Source organism: Engraulis encrasicolus, unplaced genomic scaffold, assembly GCF_034702125.1.
Source record: "Engraulis encrasicolus isolate BLACKSEA-1 unplaced genomic scaffold, IST_EnEncr_1.0 scaffold_31_np1212, whole genome shotgun sequence".
NCBI classification, from domain to species: Eukaryota; Metazoa; Chordata; class Actinopteri; order Clupeiformes; family Engraulidae; genus Engraulis; species Engraulis encrasicolus.
Window position 1 is genome coordinate 984,323 of NW_026945610.1, and position 25,794 is coordinate 1,010,116.

A 25,794-nucleotide genomic window follows, 5' to 3' on the forward strand; every position below is an offset into this window, starting at 1 on the left:
GTACACCTGGCCATAGGGGACACTCTAATCTCTATGGTACAGCTGGCCATAGGGGACACTCTAATCTCTATGGTACAGCTGGCCATAGGGGACACTCTAATCTCTACAGATGACCATAGGCATGTAGCCATAGGGGACACTCTAATCTCTACAGCTGGCCATAGGCATGTGGCCATAGGGGACACTCTAATCTCTATGGTACAGCTGGCCATAGGCATGTAGCCATAGGGGACACTCTAATCTCTATGGTACAGCTGGCCATAGGCATGTATACATAGGGGATACTCTAATCTTTACAGCTGGCCATAGGCATGTATACAGCATGGAGGATACTCTAATCTCTACAGCTGACCATAGGGGACACTCTAATCTCTACAGCTGGCCAGCCATAGGGGACACTCTAATCTCTACAGCTGGCCATAGGCATGTATACATAGGGGATACTCTAATCTTTACAGCTGGCCATAGGCATGTATACAGCATAGGGGACACTCTAATCTCTACAGCTGGCCATAGGGGACACTCTAATCTCTATGGTACACCTGACCATAGGGGACACTCTAATCTCTATGGTACCGCTGGCTGCTGATGGACCAATATACAGTATGCAGGGCCAGATTAAGATGGCCTGGGGCCCCTAGGCTACAGGTGGCTGTGCCCCCCCCTGGTTAAGATGGCCTGGGGCCCCTAGGCTACAGGTGGCTGTGCCCCCCCCTGGTTAAGATGGCCTGGGGCCCCTAGTCTGCAGGTGGCTGTGGGCCCCCCCTGGTTAAGATGGCCTGGGGCCCCTAGTCTGCAGGTGGCTGTGGGCCCCCCCTGGTTAAGATGGCCTGGGGCCCCTAGGCTACAGGTGGCTGTGGGCCCCCCTGGTTAAGATGGCCTGGGGCCCCTAGGCTACAGGTGGCTGTGGGCCCCCTGATTAAGATGGCCTGGGGCCCCTAGGCTACAGGTGGCTGTGGGGACCCCCTGGGCTGGATTAAGGTGGCTGTGGGCCCCCCTGGAGGCCAAATTGCTGCTTATGGACCAATATACAGTATGACGTATCACACTACCTCATGACGAACAACTATTACCTCCGCCAATGTTTTCGTTACGTTGGTTTGTCTGTCTGTCTGTCTGTCAGCAGGATAACTCAAAAAGTTACCAGCGGATTTTGGTTACATGCTGTGAAGTTGTTGGAAATGACAAAAGGAACAAGTGATTACATTTTTGGTGGTGATCTGGATCACGGTCCGGGTCCAGGATCATCCCCCCCCCCCCCCAGGGATTGGGTGAATTTTGACATTCAAGCTCCTAACTCCACAAAACAAGGCAGAACGACGTGCAGAAATGCAGTGTAATGCAGTCAAATGTTCAAACAGCTTCCTTGGCGGAGGTCTACACTCTCTGAGTGCATTTCTAGTTACTACTGCTATAATAATAATAATAATAACAATAATAATAACAATAATAATAATGTTAGGTTCAAACCCTTAACATTTGTAAATATGAAACACCTGAAATGAAAGACACAGAGAATCCTTAATTAAGTTTCAAGCCGGCTTGGAGAGCGGATGGGGAGAACCGTCAGTCACCATTTTCCCCACTCGTCCTACCCGCTGTAATATCTCCAAGCCATATTTATTTAGGAAATGTCCCTGATTACAATTTTATCTCTATCCGCTAAGGGAGAAGGGGGCGTACCCGGATAGAGATTAATTCATTCACACACACACACACACACACAAACACACGAACAGGCCTTGGCCCAGCTCTTTGTTGTGGTAAAGTGGCAGACAACCTAATCTCAGGAATGCCTGATACAGAGACAGAGACAGAGTCTCCGCACAGTTCAGTAATTTACTCTGAACTCTCAAACAAGTCAAGAAAGGCACATTTGTATAGAAGCAAAATGTTTGAATCATAGCTATAGAATAATTAGGCTATAGGATAACATGTTTATACAGTTCCAACATTTCCCCCTGTTTATTCTATATAGAGGCAAACATTAACATCATCCAGTGATCACTTCAAATTATTTTTTCTTTAAATAGGTACACTTAGAGGCCCCGAGCATAATCCCCTGGGTCAGGGAACAGATCAGGGACCTGGATGGAATCGTCAGATTGGTGTGGAGGCTCATGGTCTCCACCAACAACATCATCATAGTGTCATCGACATCACTATCCTGTCTAGTTAGAAGAGCATATAGGTTTGACATTTTTTCTTCCATTTGTGCAATGGCAGTGGTACTAAATCTGGTGCACAACACTCTAATACAAAGAATACAACAACATCCACATAACGTGAGGATCGCCGCAAATATTGCAATAGACATGATTATGGACGCTGCCAACTGTCTGTATTTGCCAACATGTCAGAGAAACCATCCCACACTGAAGTGTCGACCCTGGAGTGGTCTTTCATTTTCTTTTTGGTTGAGGGATCCCAGTCCCTCTATCGCCCTGGTGACACTTTCGTCAGCTGCCGTATTATCCGGTTCGAAGGACCAAGTAAATGTTAGGTTCAAACCCTTAACATTTGTAAATATGAAACACCTGAAATGAAAGACACAGAGAATCCTTAATTAAGTTTCAAGCCGGCTTGGAGAGCGGATGGGGAGAACCGTCAGTCACCATTTTCCCCACTCGTCCTACCCGCTGTAATATCTCCAAGCCATATTTATTTAGGAAATGTCCCTGATTACAATTTTATCTCTATCCGCTAAGGGAGAAGGGGGCGTACCCGGATAGAGATTAATTCATTCACACACACACACACACACACAAACACACGAACAGGCCTTGGCCCAGCTCTTTGTTGTGGTAAAGTGGCAGACAACCTAATCTCAGGAATGCCTGATACAGAGACAGAGACAGAGTCTCCGCACAGTTCAGTAATTTACTCTGAACTCTCAAACAAGTCAAGAAAGGCACATTTGTATAGAAGCAAAATGTTTGAATCATAGCTATAGAATAATTAGGCTATAGGATAACATGTTTATACAGTTCCAACAATAATAATAATAATAATAACAATAATAATAATAACAATAATAATAATAATAACAACAACAACAACAACAACAACAATAATAATAATAACAATAACAATAACAATAATAATAATAATAATAATAATAATAATAATAATAATAATAATAATAATAATAATAGTAATGTTATTATTGTTATTACTATTATTTGTATTATTATTGTTATTGTTGTTGCTGTTGTTGTTATCATCCATGGTAATATTAGCATGCAAAGGGTGATTCCCAGGTTTGACTGACAGCAGCAGGAGAGGCAGAGGTAGAGGTAGAGAGAGAGGTAGAGGGAGAGGTAGAGGGTGAGAGAGGTAGAGGGAGAGGGAGAGAGAGAGAGGTAGAGGGAGGTAGAGGTAGAGGTAGAGGGAGAGAGAGGGAGAGGTAGAGGGAGAGGTAGAGGGAGAGAGAGGTAGAGGGAGAGAGAGGTAGAGGGAGAGAGAGAGAGAGAGAGAGGGGAGGGGGAGGTAGAGAGAGGTAGAGGGAGAGAGAGAGGGAGAGAGGGAGAAAGAGAGAGAGGGAGAGGATAGAGGATAGAGGGAGAGGGAGAGAGAGAGAGAGGGAGAGGGAGAGGTAGAGGAAGAGAGAGGTAGAGGTAGAGGTAGAGGGAGAGGTAGAGGGAGAGAGAGGTAGAGAGAGGTAGAGAGGGAGAGAGAGGTAGAGGTGGAGAGAGGGAGAGGTAGAGAGGGAGAGAGAGTGAGAGAGGGAGAGAGAGGTAGAGGTGGAGGTAGAGGGAGAGAGAGAGGGAGAGATAGAACAGAGAGAGGGAGAGAGAGAAAGAGGTAGAGAGAGAGGGAGAGAGAGAGAGAGGAGAGGTAGAGAGAGAGAGGTAGAGAGGGGGAGAGGGAGAGAGAGAGAGAGGTAGAGAGAGAGGGAGAGAGGGAGAGAGGGAGAGAGAGGTAGAGAGAGAGAGAGGTTTAGAGGGAGAGAGGGAGAGAGGGAGAGGTAGAGAGAGAGGTAGAGGGGGAGAGGGAGAGAGAGGTGGAGGATGGAGAGATAGAGAGATGTGGGGAGAGGGAGAGGTAGAGGGAGAGGTAGAGGGAGAGAGAGGTAGAGGGAGAGAGAGGTAGAGGGAGAGAGAGGTAGAGGTAGGCCTACTCTTGAAGAACTAATTACTACACTACTACAGAGAACACTGTAGTGTTGTTACTACATGTGCAACAGTAGACCAGAGGTGGAAGAAGTACTGAAGTTGTGTAGGCCTACTTAAGTAAAGTAAAAATACTTAGTTACGTTCCACCTCTGCAGCAGTAGGCCTACTACTACTATCTACTTTATACAACAACTCACTTGACAGTTCAATGTTTTGTGCATGATCAATATACAAGATACAAGATATTTTATTGTCATGTGTATATATATGAAACATATATCCTGTATACAATGAAACGCTTTCCAGCTCGGAGTGTCCCAAAAAAGGTAAACAAAAAAAAGTAAAAAGGCAAAAGTAGAAGTAGAAAAAATATATTTCAAAAAAGTTGAAAGCTGAGTTTTGATCATGATTATTTGTGGCGGTATTGACAGATGCATGACCAGTGATTGACAAGCTTGACAGGTGATGGACAGGTGACAGTGGGAAGGGGGGGGGGGGGGGGGTGGTGGTGAACCTGTCCCGGTGTTGCGCATGGGGGATTCCTATTTACATGCAGCGCAGTGTCATGCTGCTGTTGTTGTTGCATTATGCTGCATATCGTCCTTATCATCATCATCACAGCTGCTGCATTCTCCGGTGAAAAGGTTTGGGCTTCGACAAAATCACGTGGCTCACACATTATCTAATTCTGTCTGATGGTTTTTCATGTAATTGTATTACGATGCCAAATGGCAGCGCGCAGGAGGGAGCGCGGCGATGCCCTCGAGCCCTGGCCTGGCTCGGGACTGGAGCTAGAACTAGAACTACAGCTCCCGGCAGCGCGAGCCAGTGAAAGCGGAAGTTGTCTCGCTCCAGTTTGGCGCTGAACTATCCGGGCATCTTGCTCGCTCTTCCTTTCGCGCCGGCAGCTCGTGAGAGACCCGCGCGTCCATGTGCGCATTGCCCGGGACTAACTTCACAGATCGCCGAACCGACCGAATCTCTTGCACGTTACGGCCACGGGAATAATGGACCCTAACGCCCTGATCGAGGCCCTTCGGGGCACCATGGACCCGAACCTGCGCGAGGCCGCGGAGAGACAGCTGAACGAGGTAAAATAAAGTGGCGAGATGGTGGCGCGCGCCTGTACAGAACAGAAGCAGGCCGGGGCCACAGCGCGTGGAGCCTGGGCTCGCGGTATTGTCGCAGCTCCCATCAAATGTCAAACGCCGATTTCTCACTTTGCCATCCCATATAGCCGGTCAATATTTACACCCGGGAGTGTTTGTGTAAATGCACCAACAGTGCACATGTTTACGTGGAGACATAACATGCCGTAGCGCCAAATCCACTCTAGTGATCAACCGATATATTAGCATCGGGGCTAACGGTGCTGTTTAGTTCCGACGTGGAGCTACACTGTGTTAGCTACGTATGTAGTTAGCATGAAACGTAGCAAGGAAATGTGACATGATGATGGCAGCGGACCTTAGAAACTACGCCGCATTCAGGGCTCTAAATTAACGTTTTTCACCACAAGACAAAATGGCTAGTAGATGTTAGTCTCAGTAGCCAAACACACACTCGCCAATGGGTCAAAGTGGCTAGTTAGTAAGTTGGTTAGTTGTTACGTATTCTAGGTAGCATAAAACGTAGAAAGAAATGTGACATGGCAGCGAATGTAGAACCAGAGTAGAGTAATTTTGTTAACCCCGATGGGAAATGAATGTGTCTGACAGCTCAAATATTTACAGAAATACAAAAACATAAGAGGCTAGCTGGGGGTTTCGTGTCATGTTAGTCTGATGTTGCTGATTCTTCTGGTTGTGAACTGAATGTCAGCGCTAGAAGTGACATATTGCTAATTAGCAGCAGACTACAGCTAGCTAGCTAGCAGCTAACAGGCTAGCTGGGGGTTTCGCTAATGTGCCTTGAAAACGAGACTCGCAAGGCATGAGCTGCTCTCTCTCCTCTTCACGTGTCATGTGCTTAATGCGGTAACGGTAACGGTAATGTTTGTCACACCACCCCGCTGGTCTGCTCTGATGCTGCTGGCGTCTCCATGCGGGATAACTAAGGGTCTAAATTAACACCAGCCAGCCGGCCAAATGCTACTAATGAAAATTCAGTGGGGCTCGTAGAAAAGAGTCAAGACCAGAACTAACTAACTTGCCACTTTGTCCCATTAGAGAGTGTGTGTTTGGCAGGTAAGGTTAACATCTACTAGCCATTTTGGCAGGTCATGAAAAAAGTTAATTCAGAACTCTGTGTGTGTACACTCTCAGCTTTATCAGTCCTGGACTCCCGGTCGTCACCGTCTTCAGGTGTATGTGATGATGTGATGTCATGACCTTACGGTGTCCGGTCGGCCTTGTTGTTGATGTGTGCAGCCAAAGGTGTGGGTTTGGCTTGGACAGTGATATTAACATGGCATATTGCCCTGGTTTTCTATTTTGGCATTATGCTTGTGAAAAGTGGTGGGGGGACCAGCTAGGTTTATGTCAATAGTGGCATGGACATGTCCTCTCCCTACACGCCTGAAATGACCCTCATGTGAAGCCCCTTATCGACTTCAGTGGAGCGCTGTTGGCACAGCTAGCACACTTAGCCAACTGGGATGTTAAAGATCGCCTCTCAACGTAATTTAATTAATATTGCCGTGTTCCCAATTGTTATTGAATGTGTTACGCGTTGGTCCTGTTTTAAAAAACGTTCTGGTTGCTTTGTTTCAAGACGTTTTTGCAAGCTGGCAAGGTGGCTTGTGGAGAAACGAGAGAGTGTTCCGTGTTTCTCGTGGAAATGCGTCTCTGATTGGCTCACTCCTCCTGCTCTCAAAGAAACGCGTCTCTGATTGGCTCAGTCCTCCAGCCTTGGGAGAGAATGTAATGGGAAACAGAGTCGCCACTTCTCCGGGTGGTACTGCACTATAGGGGCGCCAACGGAGGCGTGCAGGCTCCATTCAGGGCTGTGCTCTTTCGACAGCGACCCCTAGGCGAGCTGTAGGCACGGAGCAACCGGAGTGAGCAGGCTTTATGTATGAGGCTTTGTGCTGTGTGTGTACCTGAGAGTAGCAACCAGCTGATAGCTAAGCTAAGCTATGTTTCGGACCACCAGACGTTGCTTGTTTTGAAAACAAGCAGAAAAAAATTACTCGACATGTTTTTAGATAAATGGGTCGATATAAACCTTTGTGGGCAACGCCTTCTTTCGACGTGACGAAACACAGAAAGGCTTTCGTGATTCGCTCGTTTCTCTGCATTATTGATGTAAATTGGGAAACACCGGGAAACACAGCCAGGAGAGTTGACGCACCGCTATGAGAGCCTTGCAAGTGAGTTTAACTTGGTCCGATCTTCGAAAGGAGTGAGTAAAACTGAGTTTTATCGGAAGTTGGCCTTTAAAATGTGAACATGCGACACACAATGTTGTCAACTTTATTATCAGTATTCACTGAAACCCATTTTGCATCCTTCCTGAGAGAGACTTGTTTGAAACAGGACATGATATAACGTCACAAGCCAAGGCCACAGTGACGCGTGTGCCATATACAACATGCTCATTCATCCATATAGTTGTTTTGAAAACAAAATGGTAGACTTCTTCACTCGTTATTTATTTTATTAATTCACAACTTCACACATACCAATGAGAACTGTAGTATCGCGTGCTAGTCTTGTGTAAACTGAAGAACTATAGTTCTAAAGTAACGAGCGTGAAAGTTATGATGCTCAGGGCAGCCTTTTGAGTGTTGATATGATTGGCTGTTCACTTTCTGATGAAATGACTGAAAAACGCTGTCTGCTGCTAATCCAAGGTCTCCTAATAAAACGTTCTATGATAACAGTCTGAACAACATCGTATAGTATTGTTGCAGACAGATGGCTCAAAAAGTTGTCTTGTGTGTCGTCACCTGAAGTCTAGCGTTAACTATTTTGACTGGAGGTGGTTGGCAGCTTCGGGACCCTTCGCGCTGGGCTGGCCGTGTCGTGGGGGCGGGACCCTTCGCGCTGGGCTGGCCGTGTCGTGGGGGCGGGACCCTTCGCGCTGGGCTGGCGGTGTCGTGTCCTGGGGGCGGGACCCTTCGCGCTGGGCTGGCGGACTCGTGGGGTCGGGGCCTCCATTGGAGCAGGTCGTGTCACGAGGGCCGATCGTACAGTTCTCAGGGTTGGCAACCCCGCCACCCCCTATCCCCCCACCCCCTGTGTGTGTGTGTGTGTCTCTATCTATTTGTCTGTGTTTGTGCGTGCGTGCGTGCGTGCGTGCGTGCGTGCGTGCGTGCGTGCACGCGCTCGGGGTTGGCTGTGTGTGTGTGCGTGCGTGTGCATGCGCGCGCTCTGAGTTGGTTGTGTGTGTGTGGGTGAGTGTGTGTATGAGAGAGACAGTGTGTGCTCGGGGTTGGCTGTGTGTGTGTGTTTGTGTGTGTGTGTGCGTGCTGGTGCTCATGGTTGGCCCCGAGCCATCGGGATCTCAGTCACCTGGCCCTCGTGTCCAAATGGCTTTGGGTGGGTTGGGGGCTCCACACATTAGTGTGTGTGTGTGTGTGTGTGTGTGTGTGTGTGTGTGTGTGTGTGTGTTTATGGGCAGTCATGGCTAAGCGGTTAGTTAGGGAGTCAGACTTGGTGGTTGGTGGGGGGAGTAATTAACCAGAGCTGTTCCTCACCCTCCTCCATACTGAGGTACTCTGAGCATGGTACTCTACTGTCCCCCATCCTCCTCCATGGTACTCTACTGTCCCCCATCCTCCTCCATGGTACTCTACTGTCCCCCATCCTCCTCCATGGTACTCTACTGTCCCCCATCCTCCTCCATGCTACTCTACTGTCCCCCATCCTCCTCCATGCTACTCTACTGTCCCCCATCCTCCTCCATGACTGGGGTACCTTGAGCATGCTACCGTCCTGCTGCACTGCTCCCTTTAGGGTGCCATTGGGGGCTGCCACCATGCATGGGTGAGGCATAAATGCTATTTCGTTGTGTGCATGTGTGTGCTGTGTGTCACGATGACAATGGGAGTTGGAGTTTCCCTGGCGAGATTCAGCTCTAATGTAGTGCACTGTATTACAGCAGCAGTCACAGCTGACTGGAGTTCAAAACTGTGTGTGTGTGTGTGTGTGTGTGTGTGTGTGTGTGTGTGTGTGTGTGTGTGTACGTAGAGATATGACTGCGTGTGAAACTCAGCTGAGGTGGTGAGTGTGTGTTGAGTCATGTGAAGCTCTCAGCTGTGTGTATGTGTGTGTGTGTGCGTGTGTGTGTGTGTGTGTGTGTGTGTGTGTGTGTGCGTGTGTGTGTGTGTGTGTGTGTGATGACTCATGACACTAGGAGCTGTCAAGTTTGTGTGTGTGTCGAGGCATGTGGTGAGTGTGTGTATGGAATGCTTGGTGTGTGTCAGTGTGTAATGTGTGCTTGTTTGTACGTGTGTTGTGTGTGTGTGTGTGTGTGTGGGGGGGTGTGAGTGTGTGAGGGGGTGAGTTGCTTCCTGGAAGAGTGTGACAGCTGATGGGATGTCTGGATAGTGGGATGGTGTGTGTGTGCGTGTGTGTGTGCGTGTGTGTGTGTGAAAGAGAGGGAGAAAGAGAGAGAGAGAAAGAGAGAGAGAGAAAGAGAGAGAGAGACTGTACAATGAGGTCTGGCTAGTGTGTGTGTGTGTGACTGACTATACAGTGAGGTCTGGTTGCTCTTCGCTGTCCTTTATAATTGTTATATCTTTGGCAATCAGCTGTGTCAGTAGAAAGAGAGGGTGTGTGTGTGTGTGTTGGTAGACATGCTTGTGTTAAAGCTGTTAAGTCGTTTGGCAGGTTGCCCGCTAGACACACACACACACACACACATACGTCCAGTGGAATTCTGCTTGAATCAGCCATGATGTCATCGAGCTGTTGTCTGATTGGCTTTTGTTGTCATTTGGCTGCTATTTGATTCGCTGGTGTCATGCATCTTTTCTCTGATTGGTGGGCAGTTGTCCTGCAGGTGTTTTCTGATTGGAGGCCCATTGAGATGAGATGAGCTGGTGTGATGTCATGAGCAGGGCTGTGCGTCGCCACTTGGATGCAGAGATGAGCCCATGGGGCACCTAAGTCACGCCCTCTACTTCCTGGTTCATGGGGCAGAGGGAGTCAAAAAATGAATACTGGGCTTTAAAATGAGTGATTTTTGGATTTGTGGTGCAAAGGTGGAGGTCCAAGGTTTGGATTGGTGTCAAAAAAACACTAATTTTCAAGGCCAGTAATTATTTTTTGACTTCCCCTGCCCCATGAACCAGGAAGTAGAGGGCGTGACTTAGGTGCCCCATTAATGTCCGTACTTACTATACGGAGTACTGATGCCCATATATTTACATGACATTACATTCCTGAATTTCCCCCTGGGGATCAGTAAAGTTACTCTACTCTACTCTACTCTACTCTACTCTACATTACTACATTGCATTATAACCTGGGGATCAATAGATTACTCTACTCTACTCTACTCTACTCTACTCTACTCTACATTACTACACTGCATTATAACCAAAGCCACTTACAATTGAGGACGGAATCATAGCAAACATCACTAGCAGATACAGCAGCGGGAAACATAGAACGCTTTGAGCGTGTGTGTTCCACCTGCATTCCACCTGCATTCCACCTGCACTACTATACTTGTGACTGAACTTTCAACCTGCACTAACTCAAAACATGCACACACACACACACACACACACACACACACACACACACACAAGCACACTGCACTTTCTGCACTAAACCCAACATACACACACTGACACACACACACACACACACACACACACACACACACACACACACACACACACAGACACACAGACACACGAACACACACACAAGACGCACACCGCACCTTCTACCTGCACCAAACACATACACACACACACACACACACACACACACACACACACACACACACACACACACACACACACACACACACACACACACACACTGCTGCTGGTGTACTTGACAGACCTTTTTATATTTATTTTCTTCAAAATGCTACTATTACCATGTCAGAACGCTATAAAGGACTTTTTTTAGGAAAAGCACAAAAACACAACAAATACCTCTTAATGTATGTCCTCTACAAGTCTTCTGTTGTCCAGTCTTGCACTTTAAATGTCTGTATGAGCACTGTCTATGTCCATACTGTCTTAAGTCCATGTATAAGTACTGTCTATGTCTATACTGTCTATGTCCTTACCTTAATTAGTCTATGTCTGTATGGGAAAGCAAGAAATGTAATTTCAAATTCTTTGTATGACCAGTGCATGTAAAGAAATTGACAATAAAACCTACTTGACTTGACTTGACTTGACTTGACTTGTGTGTGTGTGTGTGTGTGTGTGTGTGTGTGTGTGTGTGTGTGTGTGTGTCTGCAGGGTCATACCCAGGTGAACTTCATGGTATATTATATACATTAATGTGTGTGTGTGTGTGTGTGTGTGTGTGTGTCTGCAGGGTCATACCCAGGTGAACTTCATGGTATATATATTAATGTGTGTGTGTGTGTGTGTGTGTCTGCAGGGTCATACCCAGGTGAACTTCATGGTATATATATTAATGTGTGTGTGTGTGTGTGTGTGTGTGTGTGTGCAGGGTCATACCCAGGTGAACTTCATGTCTACTCTGCTGCAGATCACCATGTCAGATCAGCTGGACCTCCCAGTCAGACAAGCAGGTGAGACACACACACACACACACACACACACACACACACACACACACACACAGCCGGGGTGCCAAACGCATAACCGGTTCGGGCCAAATTCAGGTCAGGGGTGAGGATTGCCGACCACCTCCCGCTACGATACACATCCCGTTACAGGGGTCACGATACGATACACATTAGGGAAGGGAAGATTCACTGATGCGTATTGGAAAATCGATATGACCTGTACGGTACGGTTGCATCGATTTGCAAACGTCTGCATCGGTAAGAAATGTAAATAAAATCGAGATATATCGTATCTTGACTGTCCGCATCGGTACAAATCGGATAATATCTCTTAAAACTTTTTAGAAACTGTCAATTTCAGGATTTGTTCTCGTGCGCAACGCACATCACCTTGCTCTGATTCAGACCGCCTTTCCATCTCTATTGCGAGGAGGCGTGACCAAGCAAACAGTATTTTCCTTTGAGTCAAGTCAAAGCGGCGAGTTACCAATGTGGAGCACATTTTGTTGTCACATACAGCGAGTTTTCTGGTCATCCGGTGACTTTTTAAAAGAAAGTTTCTAGCGACCATCTTCTGCGAGTCTGGAAGACGCGTGGAGAGAGTACTTGCTTCACTATTTGAGTTGATAGGGTAGTCTACCACGCGTCACAAACAACAAGAGAAAGTTGTCTGCCAACATGTTGCCGTTTCCGAATGACAGCAGCATAGTCAGCGCACGAGATTAAAAAAAAAAAAAACGTGTTGGGAAAACGTTACAGAGCCTGTGCATTCGTGTTAAGTCCATTGTTCATGCAGTAAAAAAGAAGTGAAGTCGCTAAGTTGGCATCATTGCTTAGGAGCCTGTTAGCTCTCGTGCTGGACACACACAGTCTGATTTGCTGCTCGTGCAGATTGTCCATGAAGTTTAAAAAGTCCCGTTGAAAAGTAGGCCTACACTATTCCAACACTTCAGTCCAGTACGCACGTTATTTCCCCCTATATTAACCCCATTCCCTAGCCAGGCTGCGCCCTCCTAGTGACGCAACACCTTCGGCGGCGCTGCTTCTAGTCAGGCCTCGAACTCGATTAACACCGTTACCCAGCTCCGGAAAAATCGGGAAACTGGGTAGAGGCTTGACGTAGTAGAAATGCGACCGTATCCATGGATACAATACACAGAGGCGCTTCGTTCGTTTACCGACACTGACAGAGAGAGACATAGAGACAGAGTGAGATAGATAATAGTATAGTATAGTATAGTATAGTATAGTATAGTATAGTATAGTATTCAGGGTTCTAGCTAGCGCAAAAGTGCGTGACGGCCCGTTACGCTATAATTTTGGACCGTGACGCTTATTTTGGACCGTTACGCTTATTTTCAATACAGCGTAACGGCATTTTGTCTGCATTATGTAGGCTACAGCCAGATCAATGCCACATCGCCCTTCTGCCAAACCTGACACATGTCATACTCACTGTATTTAAATGACAATATAGCACTCTACTACTACTACCAGCCTACTATTTTTATTTGTCGCGGGGTTTTGACGGCTTTTATTCATCTCTGTGACAAGCGTATGAAACAACAACAAATGCACGTGTAGCATCGCATCCTTGTTTCTCCAAAGCGTAGTTGCCAACCTGTTAGCAGTGTCAGCAGTAGTGCTGGGTTCGTTACTTGTTACCATACAAACAAATCAGGAGACATTGGGCGCTAAGCGCTGACATTGGGAGTTGACACTATTCGAAAGAGGACAAAGTAGGTGGGAGAAGACGTGACATCTCCGTAACGGTGAGAGGCACTTTTTTCTAAGCTTGCCGGTTGACATAGCGTGACTACAAAAAAAACCCCGCATTCGTAGCAAAAGGAGCGTCTTCTGTGGCTAGGCTAATTGCATGCGAAAGGCACCCGGCACCAGTCCTGTGGTTTTAGGACGCGCAAGCTGTACAATAGCGCGAGCTCGGAAAATGTGTCAAACTGCACTTGTCTCGGAATCGGATCACTCGGACATTGATATGCCCTATTATTAAATGCACACACGGTTCACAGTGCTCCTCAACGTTTTCAAAACTAGTGCAACTGTGAGAAGGAGGGGACACCGCGACACACCTCTCTCTTCCTCTTAATAGATCTCTATTTGCGCGTATGCGCCCGAGAGAGGGAGTCATATTTACCTCTCCAATCGCAAAAGTTCACAGACAACGGTGTTTCGTTACCAACTTTTTAGTAGTAACTCGTTAGGCCTACACTACTTTTATCAGAAAAAAAGTAGTTACATTACTGCAACCCAACACTGATAATTTACCTTTTAGGTACCCCTAGAATGGCCTATTTTTACCTTAAAATGTCAAAAACTCCGCACCGCGGATGGGGGGAAACCCCCCTTCTCGTTCGTTCCGCTCCCTCGACCGCTACACTATAATTTCATCCTAGCTAGAACCCTGGTATAGTATAGTAAAGTATAGTGTAGTGCAGTATAATATAGTATAGTAAAGTGTAGTATAGAATAGTATAATATAGTATAGTATAGTAGGCTATAGTAGCAGCATAATAGTAGCTTAACTTAGCGACCATAGTAGGCTAGTAGTATTGTAGTAATATATAGTGTATATATATATATAGCGTAGGCTACTGTCAGTGGTTTAAGTTATTGTCATGGAGTTTGGCAAAGCGGTAGAGGAGGTGTTGAAAGGCTTCAACGGGAAATTCTCGCTGAAAGCGGAGCAGAGAATAGCCCTGGAGGCGTTCCTTTATAGGAAGGACGTTTTCGCCTTGCTCCCCACTTGAGACTTTCGATTTGGCCAATCGCTCTGTGTTTATCTGGAGTCACCAGTTGATACAGGGAACCTATATAGTCTGTTACACCGGCGTCAAGTGGTGTTACTTAGTATCAAATGCGCGTGTGATATAGGATATGACAGTTGGAAATCAGTTACTGTAACAAGCAGTCATGTGTCACGTCAGAGTGAGGTGGTCGCTACAAACAATTTCTGGCCGTGTTGTGTTTTTATTCGGAAAAAACCTACACCAACGACAGACATTCATACGAGTTTTGCCCAATTACAAACTAACCACAGTGGCTAGCCCTTTCATGCACGGTAAACTAACCACAGTGGCTAACTAACTGAAAAGGTTAAGCTTAACCAAACGAACCCGCGTATAAACCACATTCACCTTCGATGATACACCATACGTATCCGATTCATGACATACAAATGATGTATTAAACAAAAAAGTCAGTTACATTTTACACATAGCTCATCGATTGATGGAAGCTCACCTGAGTAATGCTCTTCCGAGAGCTCAGAAGGCTTCCAGGGCTGCTGCTAGGCAAGCTTGTTGTCCCTCGTCCCTTTTTAACAATGCGTGGCGTTTTTGATGGTGTTGGCTCTCTAGGTCTCTTATCAGTCGGGTGGTCCGTTTCGGATGAGGCATCGTTGGCTCCCGCAAACTCACTTTCCCATTGCCGAAAAACGGGCAGGTCCCGTTCAAGCCGAGTCAGAGCACTCACACATCTTGGACAGATTCTGTCTGATTTTACTAAATCGGGGGAAATGGTGAGGCCAATTTTCAGAAATCGCTCTGCTACTGACTGTGCTTTTGTCAAATAACAGATGACAGTGCGAATACACACCAGATACTCTCATATTCACTTTACATGTCCTGCAAAAGTCGTGTCTCTCCATTTTCGGTATTGTTGTTATGGTGATCGTCGTCGTATACATCAACTGTCATATTTCGGGTCGCGTAACATACGTCAGAGAAAATAGAGGCCTGATTGGTTTAAACTCCTGCACATCACGCACAGCCTCGACCAATGGCAAATGGAGGAAGGCGGGACAACCTGCTGCTTGGAAACGTTTATTGTTATGCTCGGGGTCAGACTCAGATCGAATCTCGATTGCAAGTCTATGATAATCAGGCAACCCATTCCCAACATCTAGGCCTACTTACTAAATTGTTCTAATTTGGATCAATTGTAGTTGATAAGTTGTTCAGAGCTTACCTGTAAATGTAGTTAGCCTATTACATGTCCAGGTCAATATTCCAACATGATCAGAAGCTCTGTGGTTTTCCCATTTTTATTTAAAAAAAAGAGATATACTGTAATTGGCATGGTATTCAGGTATATTGTATTGTGTATTTTTTCATTTTCTCTGCTCAAAGCAATGTGCCCAAGCCAAAATGAGTTCTCACTGCTCTCTGTATGTTTTCCAGTATAGGCTATTTCAAAAGTAATATGCACAGCCAGGGCTGCTGCTAAGGTTTTGGGGGCCTAGGCATAACTGGTCAGGAGGCCCCCTCATAAGTAAATACTACTACTGCTACTAATAATAATGCTAATTACTGTATTCACAATTACAGTATGTCTGAAAAATGATGGCCCTTTTGATAACTAACAAAAATGTTTTGAAATGTAATTAAATATTTTTTCATGATGTTTTTAGTCAGTCTCAATTTAGGAGGTCACAATTTTGGGGGCAAAGTGGTTGAGGCTCTAAAATCGCTCTGTTTACTCTGCTTATGCCTAACAGCAGCCTTGTGCACAGTCTTTAATATCAATTTGATATTTGAATCTGCTCTGTATCGCATCGTATCGTACCAAATCGCACTGCATCGCATGGCATTATAATTGTATCGCGCCATATCGAACTGCATCGCAGTAGGTAGGAGAATCGTATCGTATCTTATCACTGGTAATTTCATGAATTGTGAATGTATCGTATCGTTGCCATGTGTATCGAGATGCGCATCGTATCGCTTTGATGATGAAGATTCCCATCCCTAATACACATCCCGATACAGGGGTCACGATACAGGGGTCACGATACGATACAGGGGTCACGATACGATACAGGGGTCACGATACGATACAGGGGTCACGATACGATACACGTCACGATACAGGGGTCACGATACGATACAGGGGTCACGATACGATACACGTCACGATACGATACGATACAGGGGTCACGATACGATACAGGGGTCACGATACGATACACATCCCGATACAGGGGTCACGATACGATACACATCCCGATACAGGGGTCACGATACGATACAGGGGTCACGATACGATACACATCCCGATACAGGGGTCACGATACGATACAGGGGTCACGATACGATACACATCCCGATACAGGGGTCACGATACGATACAGGGGTCACGCAGTGTTTCCCATACATTGAGGAAACTATGGCGGCCCGCCATAGTTTAAATTTGGCCGCTATAGTTTCCGAAAATGTAAAAAAAAAATAATAATAATAAAAATATATATATACATTTATTATACATTTATATATTATTATTATTATTATTATTATTATTATTATTATTATTATTATTATTATTATTATACGATACAATACACATCCCGATACAGGGGTCACGATACGATACAGGGGTCACGATACGATACAGGGGTCACGATACAGGGGTCACGATACGATACACATCCCGATACAGGGGTCACGATACGATACACGTCACGATACGATACACATCCCGATACAGGGGTCACGATACGATACACGTCACGATACACGTCACGATACGATACACATCCCGATACAGGGGTCACGATACGATACACATCCCGATACAGGGGTCACGATACGATACAGGGGTCACGATACACATCCCGATACAGGGGTCACGATACACATCCCGATACAGGGGTCACGATACACATCCCCATACAGGGGTCACGATACGATACAGGGGTCACGCAGTGTTTCCCATACATTGAGGAAACTATGGCGGCCCGCCATAGTTTAAATTTGGCCGCTATAGTTTCCGAAAATGTAAAAAAAAAAAATATATATATATATATATATATTTTTTTTTTACTTTTTTTTTTTTTTTTTAACGATTGCCGTTTTTGTTTAAAACGATTTGAATTACGATTTCCTTCGCATTTTCCTCCTGGAGTAAATACATCCTGTAGAGAAAACCACAAGTGCTTGAAAGACAGAGGGATCAAAAGCCTAGTCAAGTTGTTGTAGTTAACTTGGGTTTGGGAGCAATAAAAAAAACCTTCAGAGAAGGGACAGTTGGGATGAGTTTACTAACACTCCCCAGGCTTTGTTTTACAGTTGTAATGAGTTAGGTGACAGCCCTTCATTGACAAGGCAGAGGAGACATCGGGCTGCATATAAAAATGAATGTGTAATGAATGTGAATATACATAAATGTGTAATATGTTGTTCCGCCCTTTTAATGGGAGGAATTTTGAAAAACTGGCCCTGTGACCAGCACCCCTAATGTAGAATGTGTACGCCTATGTGTGTGTGGGGAAAAGGCATAGCCTACCCTCTTAGACCCTTTTTGTTTATGCGTTAACAATTTCACAGTAATCTTAAATTCTTATCTCTGCTCCTATTTTGTTTTATTTTTTTTTTCAGTACATAGACCCCTGCATGTGTATTATGTAGCCTTATTTCTCAAAATATAAATGGCTGAAATGTAGGCTAGGCGCGAATACAACTGCGCGAATACAACCCCCCCCCCCCCCAAAAAAAAGGCCCGCATGAAAAGACTACACATCCTGATACCGATGTTTTGAACACACCCCAATTCAGGGGTCCGTTTCTCGACAGCGTCTTTGCTATCGTCGTTAGCAACGTCCTTCGTAAGAGTGACTCAACTCTCTCGACAGCGACGCTCACCACTAAATCCAAGGGAATGGTAAGACGGTCTTAAGACGGTTACTTAGCAACGACAAGAATCTAGAAACGGACCCCAGATCCAGAGTGGCATCATGTGGAATTTCATGCGAGAGCGTTCCGCGTTCCACATTCCGCATGTCGCGTTGTGGTGCGGCGACTGCATGTCCAGTCAGACTCGAGGGCCGCTCTTCTGTGTCACGATCAGGGTTGGCCGGCGCGACCTGGTGACTTTTTGCTGCGAAACGCCAAAATGCTTTGCTGTGCCCCGATCAAAACCACCCCTTAACCCAAACCAGTCACAGGCTGTTGTGGTGCACGCCTTGACATGCTGAGTCGTTAAGCACAGAGCAGAGAGAGTAGAGTAGAGAGAGAGAGGTTCCATTGGCCCATTGTTTCCGGGTTCTATTATTGCAAGGGGGAGGGGGGTGGGGGAAATCCCCCTTTAGGCAGACCTAAAGACTGTTCTATTCAATTGTAGGAGTATTATGACACGCCCCTTTAGGCAGACCGGAACCTGGTCACGTTAGGTGCCCATAGCAACCTATTATGTTGGCATATCTCTATATACTTCAAGAATCTGTGATGCACAGAGTGACGCCAATGACCGTTAAAGTCGACATGTTATCTCGGCATAGTTAAACTTCAACTTTTTTCGTACACCTCAGCTGGCAGGTGCGTCGGAGATGGCCCTTGGGTCACTCAGCAAACAACTTAAAGAAACTCTCGGACACTGACCATTTCGCTGTTCTTTCTTTAATCAGGCAATCAGTTGCAATGATGTCGTGTTGTCAAGCTACTTTAATGTGTGTGTGTGTTGTGTACAGGTGTGATCTACCTGAAGAACATGGTGACGCAGCACTGGAGTGAGGGGGGGGAGGGGAGTGGAGAGCAGCAGCAGCAGCAGCAGCAGGTTAGCACCATCCCCGAAGAGGACCGAACCTTCATCAGAGACAACATCATCGAAGCCATCATACACTCCCCCGAGAGGATCAGGTACACACACACACACACACACACACACACACACACACACACACACACACACACACACACACACACACACACACACACACACACACACACACAGAACCTTCATCAGAGACATCATAGAAGCCATTATACACTCACCATAGAGGGACAGATGCACAGACACACACACACACAGACAGACAGACAGACAATCTTATCTTATTATGGCAGTAAAACAAACGTTCTATACCACAAACACACCAACATGCTCTTCAAACACAGGAAATTGAATGATGTGCTTGTGTTTACTGCCATAACAAAGTGAATATGCTTTAGAATGTTGTTTTAATTGCCATAACAACATTCTCTTTGATGTGCTTTTGGTATAGAATGTTTTTTTTATTATTATTGCCATAGCAACACACATGGGAAAGGAACTGCTATGGCAATAAAATAAACATTCTATACCGCAAGTGCATCAAAGAGAATGTTATGGCAATAAAACAAACATTCTATAGACGGTTTCATGGAACGTTTGCTTGTTGCTTGGTGACATGATATGGCCCGAAGTAAACTTCCGGTCTGCTAATGTTTTGGTAGGCTGCAATCTGTCGGCACTGCCAATATAATTACAAACGGTTTTAATATTGGTGAAAAAAAAATGCCTTTAAAAAAATTTGTTCTGCGGTAGGGTGCAACTTCACTTCTGGTACCAATCCGCTGACAAACGTGACGCGGATAATTAATGTGTAGGCCTACATGATGCCCAGTCTGCACATCTTACCAAAGCAGACCTAGGGTTGCCACATTTCGTGGTTAAAAAAAAAAAAAACGGGACACATTGTCGTGCGAGCGTGAACCATTTATGATGTGTTTATTGCAATGGGCTAATATGAATTTCTGCACTATTTTTTTTTTAAACGGGGACGTTATTTCACTTTCCTGGACAGACCATAACAAACCTAGCCTACAGTAGGAGAAACCTTGGGGTGTGGCGACATTACGAGACTGTGTTTCCATGTTGTAAGTTTTCGTGAAAATAGCCAACTTTGTAAGCGCTTGAAGATAGCATTCATACTTTGCAGTATTTTCTCTTTCGAGCGCGCACCAGGATGTTACTGTCGTGCATTCGTGCCTGTGTGAGGCTGCCTTTTGATTCAATCTGAAAGGACCACCTGTGTATCAGTGGCAGCAACAGATAAACAGACAGACAGACGAAACCTCACCACCAAATACCAGAGTAGGCTATTTTACCTAAAATCAGGTAACCATGTGGTCACGGACATTCAATATTTGCTTAAAAAACACCCTGTACACGAGTTACGAGTCACAACCAGCTAATGACAAAGCCAGCAACTTGACTCAAAGCATACACAGCTTAACACAAATCAAAACCCTGTTCAACCATGCAGACGTCCCTGACTACTGTATTAAACTTGCCTTACCTTAAAACTTTTCTTGACCCCGGCACATCTCGTAATTTTGTCGATGTAATCCACATTTTGACGTAGCAGCCAAGCCAGTGCTAATCAGTCAGTCATATCATGTGTTAGCATTGCTATTAACCTCGACATCAAAGACGTCTGCTGAATTGCCCAAAATAAATACAATCCGGCCGTTTATCCTTTTCTTCAGCAGATGACAGTTTGGGTATTTCGTCGTCCTTGTCCCAAGAAGTTTAGTAGTAACAGCTGCTTTTCAGAACTTGAAGGAATCGTTGCGACTACATTTAAACTAAATTAACATACAGTGTAGGCAGATGCAAGCCCAACTAAGTCCCTAATTCCTACAACAAACACAAACTGTAGTTCTACATAATTATGTGCTGCCGTGTTTTTTAGGCACACCATCACCCGACCCATGTTGCCAAAGTGCCATCACTGCTTTCCTTTACATTGAGGCTATGTGAGGCTAAATTAATATGATTAATACGATCGAAGTTTTTACATCTACCCCAAAAATGGACTCGTAGTGCCCCCTATGGGTGATTGCTGTCCTAAAAATGGAATAAAAATTCCTCCAGCTGGGACTGTAAGGTTTGTGTTTTAGTCCACAGCCAGGATATATGCACGAGTGTGGCATCGTCTTCTATTTATTAAACGTGGTAAAATTTAAATCCGAAGTGGTTAATTTCTAGTTGTAGCGCAAGCTGTCTTTTTGAGTTTTCCGCCTTCCGGACTCACGTGTATTTGTTTCCATCAACAAAGTCCCAGCTGGAGGAAGTGACGTCGACGGATGTTTAGCAGCAGAAAAGCTAATCGTCTCGTGTGTTGTTACTAATAAACTCCTGGACTATGTACAAAGTTTCAAATTCATCTTTTTGTGAGTACAAACCACATTTGTTATACTGTAGAAGTTTGGTGTCATGACATGTTATTTTTGTGGGAAAAGTTTGGAGACGGTGCCCAGGATCCATATGCGCTTGAGTCAAGCTATCCGGAATAAACATCGAATAACACGGCAACTCTGTTGATGTAAGCCTGCGGCAGAAAACACTTCGGGTATAAAGGTGGATGGGTGTCACGGTTCAAATGGCATTAGGGTGATTCTACTCCGAACCATCGCTTTAAGTTAGGGCCATAGAATGTTCATGCCTTGTTTTTGTTTTGACTGTAAACGTTCCATGAAACCGTCTATAACTGAAATGAATGTCATGGCTTCTGCTTTCAAAGTGAAAAGTGTTTCCCATACATTAAAGGGGTATGCCACTATTTTGGGGCTTAATACAGTTAAAATCGTTGGCTGGGGTTTATAAAGGTGGTAAAGTGTCTTATTTTTCATGTTAAGCGTTGTCTTGCTGTAAGACAAGTTAAAAGAGGGAATATGTCGCTAAGCTAGTGAAAGTCAATGTATCCGTGTAGCATTGTAGCATGCTACATGGATACATTGACTTTCACTAGCTTAGCGACATATTCCCTCTTTTAACTTGTCTTACAGCAAGACAACGGCTTACATGAAAAATAAGACACTTTACCACCTTTATAAACCCCAGCCAACGATTTTAACTGTATTAAGCCCCAAAATAGTGGCATACCCCTTTAAGGAAACTATGGCGCACCGCCATAGTTTAAATTTGGCTGCCATAGTTTCGAAAATGTAAAAAAAAAAAAAAAAAAAATTAGAATAGCCTGAAAAAGTTGATTTATTTACATCAATAATGTTAATCTGTCATGGATTATAGATTCACCGCCCAGTTTTTTTTTTAATTCGTTAGAATATTGTAATAAAATCACAATTTTCTTCAGCAAAATTCGTGTCACATCAATGAAATTTGATACTTTCTACATAACATGCAATGTTCAATACTTGGTTATGACTCTCTGTCTTAATTTCGTTCATGATGTGTTTAACATTGAAGTCAATGGCAGAAACAGTGCATGGGAGTTATGGAAGCCCAGATATCCTTGATGCTTTGCTGTCAGCTGTTCTTGTTTGTTGACCTGGTGACCCATCCTTCACTCTTCAATATACCCTGTAGATTTCCATGCCACGTTTTGGTGTTAACTCACCAGTTTAATTCTAAATCACCAGAAATGAAACCCCATGAAAATGAATATTCTAATCACCAGAAATAAAACCCCTTTGAAATGAATATTCTAATCGCCAAGCCCTTGCCGATACCCACCTATAGTGACTATCCTGATTGTGTGCGTGTGCGCGCGTGTGCGTGTGCGCGTGTGTGTGTGTTACAGGGTGCAGTTGATGACGTGTATTCATCACATGATTAAGAGTGACTACCCCTCTAAGTGACTATCCTGATGGTGTGTGTGTGTGTGTGTGTGTGTGTGTGTGTGTGTGTGTGTGTGTGTGTGTGTGTGTGTGTGTGTGTGTGTGTGTGTGTGTGTGTGTGTGTGTGTGTGTGTGTGTGCGCGTGTGCGTGTGTGTGTGTGTGTTACAGGGTGCAGTTGACTACGTGTATTCACCACATGATTAAGAGTGACTACCCCGCTAAGTGGACGGCGGTGGTCGACAAGATCGCCTTCTACCTCCAATCAGACAACAGCAGCGGCTGGCTGGGAATCCTCCTGTGTCTTTACCAACTAGTCAAGAACTACGAGTAAGTAGAGCACACACACACACACACACACACACACACACACACACACACACACACACACACACTACTGTGCGGCTGGCTGGGCATCCTCCTGTGTCTTTATCAACTCGTCAAGAACTACGAGTAAGTAGAGCACACACACACACACACACACACACACACACACACACACACACACACACACACACACTACTGTGCGGCTGGCTGGGCATCCTACTGTGTCTTTATCAGCAGGGTTCGTACGGTCATGGAAAACCTGGAAAAGTTATGGAATTTAAAAATTCAAATTTCCAGGCCTGGAAAAGTTATGGAAAACGTTTTTTTTTTGGTCAAAAAGTTTTGGAAAAGTCATGGAAAATTAATCTAGTGTTTCATCAATTATCTTGAACTTGATGCCGCGCCATAATAAAATATGAATAGCCATGAGTTGTTGTGGAAATGTTGTCTTGCGCAGTTTGCGCATGCATAACCCTTTGTTGCCAAATTGAGTGCTTTTCAAATAAGGCAGGTTGTATTTTTCCTGGTGAACCAGAAGCTATGTGTTGACGCCCAGGGGGCTGGGCTACACAAACCTTCTGGTGCACCTGTGATTCGCTCTCCTCCTCCGTTTACGAAATAAACGGGGCAGCTCGACGAATCAGGATCGTAGGGAGGGATTTCAGTGGGTATGACGTTTATCGAACGCAACACCCTCCCCCAGGGTAGTTCGGCTGTGCCCGCCCCCTCCCTGAATCACAACAGTAATGGCGGCGTGCGAGGAGTTATCATGCGTCGGGATGGAAGCAGCAATTTCAGCGGTGTTATCCAAAATACCTCAAGTTGATTTTCTAAAGGACGTTGTTCTGTTTTGGTTCCCGACCTGGCGGCTCTTACGTGACGACACGTCCTACGTCACAAAGCTTCAACGTGAGTGGTCGAAGTGTCATGTCATTCATATGAGGTTGCTCCAACCGCGTGCAAGCATCTTTTGACTAAACCCCGCCTGCGGAGACGCGTGAAAGGGCAGTGTGCCAGTAGCCTGTTACTTACAGGCTACTGGTTCACCAGGAAAGGTTGTAGTGGCTCCACGCGGTTTTCATGCATTTTTGGTGCTGGAAATCAGTCACATCTGGCAACCGTACTCCTCATTACGCACGAGCTAGATGTAGTATGCGAGGTGGTGAGCTGAGTCCTAAACTTCTAACAACGGTGTTACGGCCTGCCGTGAAATGTAACTTCAACAACGCATGGCTTTCGAAAGATTATCAACAATGGCTAACAAGAGGAGGACGAACATTTTGATGTGTCCGATATGTGTGAAGCGCCACTTGTGAGCCACCTGAAGGGCAAGATACAGTGTTGCCTCCAGCTACTAACAGGTTAGCAATTATAAGCGTTTAGCTGTATATTTAGCGGTTCCACAAAAACTTAGCTAATGCCAAAAGGAATACAACTCGACATGTTTGGTGCGCTAATATGCCAGATAGAGCTCCAAGTGAACCTTTTATGCTTTCGGTAAGCCGCTACATATTGATATTGAGAAGCAAAGGTGCACTGCGACTGTATTTGTCCGCTGCGCTGAAAGGTTAATGAAATCTGTACAGTATGGATGACCGCGAGCCAAACAATTGCCAATGTCGGCATGACGCGAGTGTTTTGAAATAAAAGCGGCAACGCCACAAGAGTTTGAAAAGTTATGTGGCTTTGTTTCAAATAAGTCAGATTGCAAAATGAGGCTCACTGTCGCATCTCGTTGAGAGGGCGTCACACACACTCCATGAGCAGTATACTCTCTGCACCTTTTTTTGGCTCCATCAACGACCACAACAAATGACAACAAACATTCTTACAGGCGCTTTGGACTGTTGTGCTTAGGCAGGTGTAGAGGTACTCAATGTTTTCTAAATTACTTAGACAGGATGAGCGTCTACCTCCATGGGCATGACATGTTGATATAAATACAAATTTGTCTTCATGATGATTTCACGACCTAATTTCCTATTGGCCTATTCATTTTAATTTCTTACTCAAGGCCTACACCAGAAGTGAATAGGCCTAATATAAAATACAATATTAGTGAATAATATAATTAATATACCGGTAATAGCCTACAACATATAGTATAATAGCAGCATAGCCTGTAGTGAAACATAGCCTACAGTATGAATATATTTACATATTTATAATATAGGCCATGTAATATAATATGCCCCCACCCCGCGCGCCGGCGAATGGACATTGTTTTTTTGGTCCTGGAAAATTAGTAAAAGGTTTTGGAAAAGTCATGGAAAAAAATTGGTGAAAAAGTGTATGAACCCTGTATCAGCTCGTCAAGAACTACGAGTAAGTA

The 25,794-nt window shown here is 45.1% G+C and overlaps 1 protein-coding gene across 4 annotated transcripts in view; it reads left to right on the top strand.

The window, feature by feature from the left end:
- Window positions 1-4,993: 4,993 nt before the first annotated feature.
- ipo7 (importin 7) overlaps window positions 4,994-25,794 on the top strand; it is a 57,075-nt gene continuing 36,274 nt past the window's right edge. For 3 of the 4 annotated variants that reach the window (XM_063193215.1, XM_063193214.1, XM_063193213.1), the window contains exons 1-4: window positions 4,994-5,206; window positions 11,705-11,786; window positions 19,264-19,432; window positions 23,307-23,465. In XM_063193215.1, the coding sequence (XP_063049285.1) occupies window positions 5,123-5,206; window positions 11,705-11,786; window positions 19,264-19,432; window positions 23,307-23,465 (494 nt within the window). In that variant the 5' untranslated portion in view covers window positions 4,994-5,122. Of the gene's footprint in view, window positions 5,207-11,704; window positions 11,787-19,263; window positions 19,433-23,306; window positions 23,466-23,520; window positions 23,589-25,794 lie in introns of those variants that run through there. The other variant, XM_063193216.1, reaches the window with a different exon arrangement.